Below are 13,856 nucleotides of genomic sequence, written 5' to 3' on the forward strand. Positions count from 1 at the left end.
ATATATATATATATATATATATATATATATATATATATATATATATATATACACACACACACACACACACACACACACACACACACACACACACACACACACACACACACACACACACACACACACACACCATCATCCCCCCCCCCCCCCGGGGCCATCCCAAATCCTTATTCTGATCCCTTACAAGTTTTTCTGCTGATAATTCCCATCCATTCTCCCACATTTCTTCCTTCTCTTCCATCCTCCATTCCCTCTCCTCCTCCTCCTTCTCTTCCTTCTTATCCTCTTACTGTTCCTAGATCTCAATCTCTTCCTCCTTCCCCTTCTTTTTTCTCAAGCTTTCCCCTCCTCGTATTATTTCTGCTTTTCCTCGATTCCCTTCTTCATTTTTCCTATTCTGTTTTGTCTTCTTCATAATTGGAAGTTCTTTACTTTTTGGCCCAGGGAACGTTGCCCAGGGAACGTTGCCCAGGGAACGTTGCCCCAGGAACGTTGCCCAGGGAACGTTGCCCAGGGAACGTTGCCCAGGGAACGTTGCCCAGGGAACGTTGCCCAGGGAACGTTGCCCAGGGAACGTTGCCCCGGGAACGTTGCCCAGGGAACGTTGCCCAGGGAACGTTGCCCAGGGAACGTTGCCCAGGGAACGTTGCCCAGGGAACGTTGCCCCGGGAACGTTGCCCAGGGAACGTTGTCCAGGGAACGTTGCCCCGGGAACGTTGCCCAGGGAACGTTGTCCAGGGAACGTTGCCCAGGGAACGTTGTCCAGGGAACGTTGCCCCGGGAACGTTGCCCAGGAAACGTTGTCCAGGGAACGTTGTCCAGGGAACGTTGCCCAGGGAACGTTGCCCAGGGAACGTTGCCCAGGGAACGTTGCCCAGGGAACGTTGCCCAGGGAACGTTGCCCCGGGAACGTTGCCCAGGGAACGTTGTCCCGGGAACGTTGCCCAGGGAACGTTGTCCCGAGAACGTTGTCCCGGGAACGTTGTCCCGAGAACGTTGTCCCGGGAACGTTGCCCAGGGAACGTTGTCCCGGGAACGTTGCCCAGGGAACGTTGTCCCGAGAACGTTGTCCCGGGAACGTTGCCCAGGGAACGTTGCCCAGGGAACGTTGCCCAGGGAACGTTGTCCCGGGAACGTTGCCCAGGGAACGTTGTCCCGGGAACGTTGTCCCGGGAACGTTGTCCCGAGAACGTTGTCCCGGGAACGTTGCCCAGGGAACGTTGTCCCGGGAACGTTGCCCAGGGAACGTTGTCCCGGGAACGTTGCCCAGGGAACGTTGTCCCGGGAACGTTGTTCCGGGAACGTTGTCCCGAGAACGTTGTCCCGGGAACGTTGCCCAGGGAACGTTGTCCCGGGAACGTTGCCCAGGGAACGTTGTCCCGAGAACGTTGTCCCGGGAACGTTGTCCCGAGAACGTTGTCCCGGGAACGTTGCCCAGGGAACGTTGTCCCGGGAACGTTGCCCAGGGAACGTTGTCCCGAGAACGTTGTCCCGGGAACGTTGCCCAGGGAACGTTGCCCAGGGAACGTTGTCCCGGGAACGTTGCCCAGGGAACGTTGTCCCGGGAACGTTGCCCAGGGAACGTTGTCCCGGGAACGTTGTCCCGGGAACGTTGTCCCGAGAACGTTGTCCCGGGAACGTTGCCCAGGGAACGTTGTCCCGGGAACGTTGCCCAGGGAACGTTGTCCCGAGAACGTTGTCCCGGGAACGTTGTCCCGAGAACGTTGTCCCGGGAACGTTGTCCCGAGAACGTTGTCCCGGGAACGTTGCCCAGGGAACGTTGTCCCGGGAACGTTGCCCAGGGAACGTTGTCCCGAGAACGTTGTCCCGGGAACGTTGTCCCGAGAACGTTGTCCCGGGAACGTTGCCCAGGGAACGTTGTCCCGGGAACGTTGCCCAGGGAACGTTGTCCCGAGAACGTTGTCCCGGGAACGTTGCCCAGGGAACGTTGCCCAGGGAACGTTGTCCCGGGAACGTTGCCCAGGGAACGTTGTCCCGGGAACGTTGCCCAGGGAACGTTGTCCCGGGAACGTTGTCCCGGGAACGTTGTCCCGAGAACGTTGTCCCGGGAACGTTGCCCAGGGAACGTTGTCCCGGGAACGTTGCCCAGGGAACGTTGTCCCGAGAACGTTGTCCCGGGAACGTTGTCCCGAGAACGTTGTCCCGGGAACGTTGCCCAGGGAACGTTGTCCCGGGAACGTTGCCCAGGGAACGTTGTCCCGAGAACGTTGTCCCGGGAACGTTGTCCCGAGAACGTTGTCCCGGGAACATTGCCCAGGGAACGTTGTCCCGGGAACGTTGCTCCGAGAACGTTGTCCCGAGAACGTTGTCCCGGGAACGTTGTCCCGAGAACGTTGTCCCGGGAACGTTGTCCCGGGAACGTTGTCCCGAGAACGTTGTCCCGAGAACGTTGCCTCGGGAACGTTACTCAGGAACGTTGGTGTTCTCATCTTTGACCAATAGCAAGTAGTGTTCTTCTCGTCAAATGGGTTTCAGTCAATCGTTTGCTTCTGATCAATATAGTGATAGGAATCTAGCTTACATCTGATCAATATTGTGATGGAAATGTGTTTATCGATTACTCAGTGTGATAAAATTATCAAGAATGAGCCTGGTATCCAAGTGGGAGGAAACTGATTGCCAGGAATCTAGTATCTGTCTGTATCTAACATGAACCGTGAACACTTTAACACTGCTTAATAGGCTGTGGTTGTATGTTTGTCTCTAGCCAAAAAGGAGGAAGCAGTCCACCTTCTTAAAAAAAAAAAAACTTGGTCCAATAAGACGGTTTAACCTACCAATCTTCAGACAAATAAAGGTCTTGCAACTCATGGTCAATAAAGAGGTTGACTGCCTTCCCTGCCCGGCTGAAAATGTCTCTAGGAAACTAATCAGAGGATCTCACGAGACTGCTTTGATGCAAAATTTGGTTAGCTCTAAAAGTTGCACAAGCCCTTTGAGTGCGTTCAAGTTAACTGAATTTAGAAGGCATTCAAACCATTACGTTTTCCTGGAAAGAGTTTATGGGTAAGTGCACTATATACATTGGCAGAATTTGGATCATATCCAAATTGTAATTAATATAATCTATTAATTTAGTCTATAAGAGTAAATAGACGTTAAAGGCACATTTGTAACTTTAATTTAAGACTCGACGTGGTTACCTTTATTTACAATAAACATACTTGAACTTGAGTATCATCACAGCCTCGTGGTTGGTGGTCGGGTCAACCAGGCTGTTAAGACGCGGCTGCTCGCAACCTGACGGACGAATCACAGCCTGGTTGATCAGGTATACTTTTTGCAGGTGTTTAACTAGTTCTCGTTTGAACAGCATGAGAGGTCTGGCGGCCTATTATGCTCCTTATGGGTGGAGGGTGTGTCTTGAAAACTCCTGGACCCTTAACGCTAATAGGCTCTCTCTCTCAGAGAGCCTATTGCACCTCTGATCTTCAACGGGGATATTCTGCACATCCTGCCATGCCTCCTGGTCTTATGCATGTGGAATTCTTTCTGTGCACATAGTCGGAACCAGACTTTATTTAAGATGTGTTGTGACTTTTTGTTGTTTCATTTATAACTTGTGAACGATTTGTGTTCTCTCTTAATAAATAAATAAATAAATAAATAAATAAATAAATAAATAAATAAATAAATAGATAAATAAATAAATATATATATACACATATATATATATATATATATATATATATATATATATATATATATATATATATATATATATATATATATATATATATATATATATATATATATATATACAACCTTAGAACACTTTCCCACCAGCAGATTCGAACCCTAGCCAGCACAGAAGCCTTACAGCAACTGGCATAACTAGTAAGCCTTTAACCCACTGCACCACAGCTCAGACCCTTAAAAGAGATGGTAATTTCGGAGTATTTCACCCCCAAAGATCACCACCTCCCAAGGGCAACTAGAGCATAGTGAGGGGCTACTCACTTTCTTTCATCAAATTCCTGTTAATATGGGAGAACTCTGTGTCTATGCTTAATGCACAACTTGCCTAAACACCGCAAGAGAGATTATACAACCTTAGAATCTTGTGGGAATCTTAGTGGGAAAGTGTTCTAAGGTTGTATAATCTCTCTTGCGGTGTTTAGGCAAGTTGTGCATTAAGCATAGACACAGAGTTCTCCCATATTAACAGGAATATATATATATATATATATATATGCAATTGACGATCACAAAACACTGATCATTTTATGCGGAAAATCCACAGAGAAAATTCACCTCATTTCAAAATCCACAGAGAAAATTCACCTCATTTCAAAATCCACAGAGAAAATTCACCTCATTTCATATTTCTCTGTGGATTTTCCGCATATATATATATATATATATATATATATATATATATATATATATATATATATATATATATATATATATATATATATATATATATATATATATATATGAATACAAATATAATTGATTATGATGTACAGAGTACATCTTTTTCAACCAAAGCATTTATCACAATTCCATGCTAAATATTAAATATAAGAATTTATGGAAGTAACCCAATACACAATGGTAAAATGAACTCAGATAAAACAAGAATGTAGACACAATCAGTAATATTTCATTATGAATACAAGCTGTTTGATGGATTATATCATGCTTGTAAAACTTCTAAACGATTTAAATAACATTAAAACACGAGAAAACGATTGTAAATTAAATTGATGGGAAGATGGAGGTGAGAAAAGGTGTAGGGAAGATGGAGGTGAGGTACTTACGTACTGTAATGCCTCACCTACAGTATATAAGTGAAGCATTTAGCACGGGAGACATCTCCCGTCACGCAGGGTGCAGTTGCACCTCCACAGATCTCCAGTATCAGCTCTTGATACTGGTAATGGCTCCAAAGGGCCACCACTTACGGGCTATTCATGCCCGTGCCACCTTTTAGGTGGCTTAATCTTCATCAATCAATCAATCGAAGCCCTGTTCAAATGTTCAACGTCGGCATATGTGAGTAATGTGTAAAGAGTTCTTCATTCATAAACAGGAAAGGGGGGGTGGGTGGTGGTTACTGTGAGATAACGCGTGTGTCTGAAGACATAACCCACGGAATTCTGATTCTGGGAGGACCCCGGGGGACACGGGAGGGCTGGCTATGATAGTGAAGGTGTAGGGTGTGTGTGTGAGTAGTGGAGATGTGACCCTTGTTAATCACCCAACCAACTCCGGGTGCTTTAGCTTGTGATGACTAACACTCATTGATGAATTAGAACCAGGAGAAAGAGCGGAAGAGTAAAAAGAGTGAATAAAATATTATGAAAGACAAATATGATAAAAAAGACAAAGACATTGGAAGATTATGTTGATAATTTATACAGAACAATCAGATAAAAAGCTAAAAAGGTCTTCAACATAAAAGGCCAGAAAAGACAAAGATGAAGCCCCAGGCAGAAGGAAATATACGCTGAGATGAACGTCAAGAGTATTAAAAGGTGGCAATAAAGGCCGCAGGAGAGGGAGAAGTGGCGGTACCAGAGAGATGGAGGGAGGGAGAGGTGAGGGAGAGGTGAGGGAGAGAGAGACTGGATAGAGAGTGGTAGTGAGAGAGGGGGTGAGAGTGGAGGCCGAGAGAGAGAGAGATATGAGGAGGCTAGTAAGAAGGTAAATGAGAAATAATTGTCTAACAGTTAATATACATTCTTCTCTTTTTTTGTCTTTTTCTCTCCATCTTTTCATTCTTTCTCGTGCTTCGTTTAGGCCGAGTCCTGTTTGTCTTCAAGTTTCCTTTTGTCTGTTAGAATCTTTACGTATATCTAACTCTCTCCTTGTTTTTGTCTGTGTATGACAAAAACTTAGTAGATATGTATCTACTATGATACATATCTATGTATATGTAGTAGATATGTATCTACTATGATACATATCTATGTATATGTAGTAGATATGTATCTACTATGATACATATCTATGTATATGTAGTAGATATGTATCTACTATGATACATATCTATGTATATGTAGTAGATATGTATCTACTATGATACATATCTATGTATATGTAGTAGATATGTATCTACTACATATCTACTAGTAGTAGATATGTATATACTACATATCTACTAGTAGTAGACATGTATCTACTACTATCTGTATCTGTTCATGCATGTCTACCTCTACTCTGTGACTCGTTTGCTCGGACCCAAGACTGTGTTGTCTTACCTCAGAACAGTATAAGGATCAGGATCAGATTATACAGGATCAGTATAAGACTGATCCCAGCATTTGTCTCATCACTCCATCAGTGATCAATCGTTAATCACCTCATTCGCATTTGGATCACGCTCTCGCAACAAATAGACAATCGAGAAACCAAGCCAATAGTGAGCCGGAGTAATCATTTGGTCAGTCGGCTCGCTTTCTCCAGTGTCTGTTTGTTTGTGAGAACGTGTTCCAAATGCGAATGAGGTGATTAATGAGTAATCGCTAATGGAGCGATGTCGTTGAGCAAGGTGAAGCGAGATTGGCGTGGGGGTCGACTGTCTTGTGGTTCATTAACAGTCTTGAAGTTAGGGTAGTTGGCCCCATCTTGGAGCATTCGTCTCTGTAAATGCCCATGTGTTTCCGGGCAGTATATGAGGATATATCTCTACATGTCCCAGTACTTGTATTGAGCCGGGTAATGATCATAGTCGCATACAAGCATACATGTGTTATCATTACTACCGGGGAGGAGGGGAGGGGGGACGTGTGTGTAGGGATGATATCACTGAACCAGCGATCATTCATTCCTCGATTGAATCTGCAGCATGATATCTCAACATTTAGACAGTGGGTATATTGTCTCAACATATAGACACTCGTGAAATCGAGGCAAGTGGTCATATGTAGAGTGGGACACAGATGGGTCAAGCCTCACCCTGTATGTAGTGTTTATGTGACAGAAGTAAATATAGTTGATACCTAATAGAAAATCATAATAATAACAATAATAAGCTTAACAAATGGATCAGAGTGAGTCTTCCATTGAGTTGGTTTAGGATAATAACTTAAGCTTTCAGTTTGTTGTGTGTCAGTCAGAGCGTCCATCTGGTGGCCACGCCACCTTTCACCACCAGTAAGATGAGTGAGGCGGCTATGAGCGACCTGGGAAGCATATACAACACTCTGGACAAACTGGTCGGGGGTCGAGGGTCGTGAATAATCATGATGGAGCGTTTGGTTGGGTCGGATGCTGTGGATGGTAGAGTCAGCCACGGCCTCCTCCTCCTCAACACTGCTGTCATTTCATTACAAGATGGAAGGTCATGGGTTTGATGTGTGTGTGGCTTTCCTGTGAGCGGGTGACAGGTGACCTCCTCCAGGAAGTGGGTGGCGCAGGGTCATAGTCTGGAAGCCTCGCTGGAACCCACGGTGGCACCTTCATGTAGATACCTGGATACAAAAGTCAAGATATAATAGGTCAGATTCAAATATTAAGCTGCAAAAGACAATCAATGAAAGTCAAGATGGAAAGAGAACTATCAGAAGAGAGTGCTAAGCCATTACGTTTATATCATTCTTGGAAGGGGTCACGATAAGGATATGGGATGGGACGGGGGGAAGGAATGGTGCCCAACCACTTGGATGGTCGGGGATTGAACGCCGGTTCATGCCGACCTGCATGAAACGAGACCGTCGCTCTACCGTCCAGCCTAAGTGGTTGGGCAAAAATAAAACTACATATATTATTAAAACCCAACACAAAAATCGACGTGTTCTATACATAGGTTAGGTGGGTGGCTTGGGTTTTCTTTTTTGGTTAGGTTAGGACAGTGGATTTTGTACGTTGTGGCAAATGAGAGAACTGGGTGCATGAGCACCCCAACTCCCAGAGAGCGAGGGCTTCCTTCCCCAGGGCCAGTTACTGCTTCCTCCCGGTAAAGATATACTTCAGATCCACTCATCTGTAGTTTCCGGCATCCAGCACTCAGCACCAACCACGACTCGTCGTGAGACAACCTCCCCCGACCACCTCAATCACTGTCAAGGTAGAAAAACAAAATTTCAATCCAATGGATCCCACAATTCCATTAACCTGTCCTCTCACTTAATGCACCACAATTTTCACACTATCGATCAAGCGTCGAAATTTCGGTGCCATCGTGAAATTAAAATCACTGTTAAACTGCCGCTCTCAGACTAATGAGCATAGGCCTAGGTAACTTAGGTCGGTTGCGTAGCTCTGTATGCTTCAGGTTACGCAGAATCCCCTCCAGTGAGTCGCTTGGGGCTATGAAGTCAAGAAATAAGACGGTCGACAAAGCGCCATCTCCGAGACTATCACTCTTGGGGCCAAAGTTGTGTTACTGATTCTAACTCGACAATTATTACAGAGGAAAGTAAAACAAAAGTTGATTGGATAGATGGACGGGCGGGAGCTTGAGGCAAATATAATTGAGTTAGATCAAAGCGTTGTTCGGCGGATGTAAAGGTGGTTATAGGGAGTTGCAGTGGGTTGAGTTATAATGGGTGGTTTGAGAATTATAATGGGTGGTTAGAGATTGATTATGGGTAGTTAGTTAAAATAGGTAGTTAGTTATAATGGGTAGTTAGATTTATAATGGGTGGTTAGAGAGTTATAATGTGTTATTAAAGTCATAATGGGTTGTTAAAGAGTTATAATTGTGGTTAAAGATGTATTAGGAGCAGTTGGTTTCCTGCGTCTGTTATCTGCTGGTTTCCTGCGTGTGTTCTGTTATCTGCTGGTCAAAGATTTTCTGATTACTAAAATTTAACAAGCAACAATATGAAGCCAGGCACCAGCAGGAACTGAGGCACCAACAGGAACCGAGGCATCAACAGGAACCGAGGCACCAACAGGAACCGAGGCACCAACAGGAACCGAGGCACCAACAGGAACCGAGGCACCAACAGGAACCGAGGCACCAACAGGAACCGAGGCACCAACAGGAACCGAGGCACCAACAGGAACCGAGGCACCAACAGGAACCGAGGCACCAACAGGAACCGAGGCACCAACAGGAACCGAGGCACCAACAGGAACCGAGGCACCAACAGGAACCGAGGCACCAACAGGAACCGAGGCACCAACAGGAACCGAGGCACCAACAGGAACCGAGGCACCAATGAAACACCAAACCATCAAATACTATTCACATGAGATAGTTCATATTTGTGGTGGTTGCATCAGGGGGTTAAGAAGGGCATCTCCCCGCCTTATATTCCCTTGTGCGGCTGTTGAGTTGACCTTCTTGTATACAGTCTCTCCTCTGTGAAAAATATAGTCATCTTCCAGTAGCTAAATACTTTAACTTTTTTCTCTATGCTTTACTGACTTTTCGAACGAGTTTGTATTAATTGTACTATATGTATTATTAGAAACAGAGAAAAAGAGAGAGAGAGAGAGAGAGAGAGAGAGAGAGAGAGAGAGAGAGAGAGAGAGAGAGAGAGTGAGAGAGAGAGAGAGGGGTGGGAAGGAGTGTGCAAGGGAGAATAGACAGAGACAGTAGGTCAGTTTGTTAAATTGAGAAAGAGACAAATATAGATAACAAACAGACAATAAACTAGGGACGAAAGGTCAGCAGTGCAAAAAGTTACAACATGTGGGAGTTGGGCGATAAAAGAACTCTAAACAATCAAAAACTGCACCGTTCAAAATGAAAAAGATTTCACATTTTGCAATTGCAAGGAACCGGAAGTCAAAGGAGCCATTACTGAAGCAATGTATTGCTTATAAGCACAATTTCTCCAGAATAACTGCCGTGATAAGAAGAACTTAGAATAGCGTATTTAAACGAAGACGTTCAAGCCGGAGTACTCACCAAGGTGTACGCAGCCAACATTGCTTCCAGGGAAGAACTTAGCTCCTGTCCTCCCAACCTTCCGAACATTCTTGGTGATTCAGCAAACCATTCATTTTCCAATATTTTTATAATCATAATTTATATATATAATTACATGTGTGTACTCACCTAATTGTACTCACCTAATTGTGCTTGCGGGGATTGAGCTCTGGCTCTTTGGTCCCGCCTCTCAACTGTCAATCAAAAGGTGTACAGGTTCCTGAGCCTATTGGGCTCTATCATATCTACACTTGAAAGTGAGTATGGAGTCAGCCTCCACCACATCACTGCCTAGTGGATTCCATTTGTCAACCACTCTGACATTAAAAAAGTTCTTTCTAATATCTCTGTGGCGTGTGTGTGTGTGTGTGTGTGTGTGTGTGTGTGTGTGTGTGTGTGTGTGTGTGTGTGTGTGTGTGTGTGTGTGTGTGTGCGTGCGTCATCCATCAGTTATAGTAATAAGACTTGAGGCAGGGGGGGGGGCAGAGTATAATGTGAGAGAGAAGGGAAGGAGGGAGAAGGAATGTCTTGATTACCAGCCGTCGTCCGTCTGATCTCACACCGCTCTCTTAATGGAATATATTGTGAGGTCTATCACCACCACCACCTGCACGCTATATGAAGGTTCCTTTATAGTCTATACCTACGTCGCCGGGTCGGGGAGGGAAGAGAGGAAGTGAGAGGGAAGGAGAGGGTAGGAATGAGGGAGGAAGGGGGTAGGGAAGGAGAGTGAGATAATACATAGGAAGGATTCTTGAATATTTATTAAGTGTTTACCTCAACTTAATGTTTTCTTTGAGTCCACTTCCACATCTCTTATCAAATCCCACATTAATGTTATTCTCTTATTTTCTTCTTTTTCTCCCCTGATTTTTTTTTATGTTGACATATGTGCAAGCTGTCCAGTGTAAGGAGTTTGTTTTATATGGTTTATATTTTTAAGTAGTCGATCTGTAATGTTCTGTTTCTTGGGAACACTTAAGAACATGAGAATAAATGAAAGAACAGGTTTAGTGATCCATTATATACATCCACCTAAAATCATGCTTAACGTTCGTTTTCTGTTGGTGATTTATCTATTTATATACAAGAAGGCACATTGGGTTTATGAGAGTACATAGCATTGATGTTTTTACATTCTTGTAAAGCCACGTCAACGTCCGTTTTCTGATAAGACGGAGAACTATCATGTTTCTTCCTTATTCTATCCATGATTTTGTATGTCTTGGTTCTTCCGTTCTCTTGCTGGCTTCTGAACAGATCCTGTTGTTACTATTGCTTCTTTGTTCTCGTCAGTTCCATTCGCACGCTGATCTTCAAGAGGCAGTGGCCCTTATTTCGGTGATTTCTTCTACTGAAACAGGAATTTCCTTAAGTACTTTCGTATTTAATAATACGAAAGTACTTAAGTAATAATTCAATTATTCCTTTGTGGTCTGACACTGTCATATATATATATATATATATATATATATATATATATATATATATATATATATATATATATATATATATATATATATATATTAGGAACCACCCTATGGTGGTTCTACTAGCCTCTGGGATAACAGCAAGCAGTATGAAGTTAATGTTATAATTACGATATCAGGACTCACTATAGCACTCTTCTTGTCTCTAGTGCTGCGCAGGATTCCTTGATTACATGCGCGTACACACAGAAATCACACACATATATATATATATATATATATATATATATATATATATATATATATATATATATATATATATATATATATATATATGTATATATATATATATATATATATATATATATATATATATATATATATATATATATATATATATATATATATATATATATATGTCGTACCTAGTAGCCAGAACGCACTTCTCAGCCTACTATACAAGGCCCAATTTGCCTAATAAGCCAAGTTTTCATGAATTAATTGTTTTTCGACTACCTAACCTACCTAACCTTACCTAACCTAACTTTTTCGGCCACCTAACCTAACCTAACCTATAAAGATAGGTTAGGTTAGGTTAGGTAGGGTTGGTTAGGTTCGGTCATATATCTACGTTAATTTTAACTCCAATAAAAAAAATTGACTTCATGCATAATGAAATGGGTAGCTTTATCATTTCATAAGAAGAAAATTAGAGAAAATATAATAATTCAGGAAAACTTGGCTTATTAGGCAAATCGGGCCTTGCATAGTAGGCTGAGAAGTGCGTTCTGGCTACTAGGTACGACATATATATATATATATATATATATATATATATATATATATATATATATATATATATATAAATATATACACTACTTCCCCATGCACTCTGCAGAGGACCAGAAACATGATATGTTACCCATTATAAGAGACTTTTCCTTGTGAGTGTGGAGTGTGGAGTCTTGATGGCGTCGTGTCAAATGTTGAGAACGTAATCTCACTGGCCATTGCCGGCGGCCAGTGGTCAATGTGGCCCCCCGGGGACCTCGCTCCCAGACGCCGTGATCCTCTTGCAACATCACATGAGACGTTTTTGATAGAATGACAAGATGGCTGGGTAGGACGTAGAGAGAAAGTGAAATAGAGAAAAAAGAGCTGATGGGAGACTATATATATATATATATAGAGAGAGAGAGAGAGAGAGAGAGAGAGAGAGAGAGAGAGAGAGAGAGAGAGAGAGAGAGAGAGAGAGAGAGAGAGAGAGAGAGAGAGAGAGAGAGTGAGCAATAGAACAAATTTATAGAAGGATTTATATGACGTAACGGAATGCTTTAGGCAAAATGATTGAAGGATTTATATAAAAATTTCTATTGAAGTAATAGAAAAATTTGAAATGAAATGATAAATATGACGATATTAGAGGGCAATAAAGAGGATTCGTGGGAGGATCGAGTACAGAAATATTAAGTAATGGAATTGAAGAGTTATATAAAATAGGATTCTTGAAGGATATGGAGGCAAATATAAGAATATGGTATATGGTATAAGATATAATAGTAGTATTACATATAATGTTATAGGGTATAAGATATAAAGGTATATGGGTATAACATAAGATAGCGCCGCGGAAATAGCAACCTGTCAACCGATTTTATATATGTGTCACTTTATGTATATATATTTTTTGTATGCTTGGAAAGTAAAAATATGGATGATGTAGAAAGAAGATGAAGAAAAACAGACATACCTGAAAACTTTCACATAATTAAACTGTTCAGAATATTACTGGAAGGCAAGAGGGAGGTGTGTGTGTGTGTGTGTGTGTGTGTGTGTGTGTGTGTGTGTGTGTGTGTGTGTGTGTGTGTGTGTGTGTGTGTGTGTGTGTGTGTGTGTTTATGTCTTTTCACTCAAGTCTGCTGGCCAGACTTACATGAAAACTATATATATACCTCGCCTAGTCTTAACTTCTGGGGGCAGCAATTGTCTTGTGAAATTTTCCGCCTGTAACTCTGACGGAAGTTCACGCTCACTGGATCCCTGTGAATTTGGTCCGATTCTTTCTCGGTTCGAATTTGTTGTACTTCTTCTCAATTGTGAACGCCGCCCTCCCTCCTCCTCTTTTCCAGTGACCACACGACAGGGTCCTCTACACGTGCACTGTTCTTATGTGTGAGTTACTTACGTGTGACCACATAAGTGCGTGCGTGTGTGTGTGGAGATTCGCGTGCGTGCTGCCACGGGGTCTCGATGTTGTGTGTTACTGGCAAACTGATTTGATTCCTCGAGGGTTTCAATCAGAATTTGTGCGTGCCGAAGGTGCTTGGCTGCCTCTGGGCCTTCCTTGTTATTCTGTGTCGTCACCTCTCAGTGACATGTTTTTGTTATCCTCGGTGATAACCTTGCGGTGGTATGACAAGCGTCGCTATTGTCAAGTCACGGTGGTGTGTCCTGTTATCTTGAGTCAAGCCACGGTGGTGTGTCCTGTTATCTTGAGTCAAGCCACGGTGGTGTCCTATTATCTTGAGTCAAGCCACGGAGGTGTGTCCTGTTATCTTGAGTCAAGCCACGGT

At 43.1% G+C, this 13,856-nt stretch overlaps 1 protein-coding gene across 1 annotated transcript; it reads right to left on the minus strand.

The window, feature by feature from the left end:
* Window positions 1–428: 428 nt before the first annotated feature.
* On the minus strand, window positions 429–2,450 carry LOC138362803 (collagen alpha-1(IV) chain-like). The gene has a single exon (XM_069321365.1). The coding sequence runs from the start codon at window positions 2,448–2,450 to the stop codon at window positions 429–431; it is 2,022 nt and encodes a 673-aa protein (XP_069177466.1).
* Window positions 2,451–13,856: the final 11,406 nt, after the last annotated feature.

The sequence above is a fragment of the Procambarus clarkii genome, chromosome 9, assembly GCF_040958095.1.
Source record: "Procambarus clarkii isolate CNS0578487 chromosome 9, FALCON_Pclarkii_2.0, whole genome shotgun sequence".
NCBI lineage: Eukaryota > Metazoa > Arthropoda > Malacostraca > Decapoda > Cambaridae > Procambarus > Procambarus clarkii.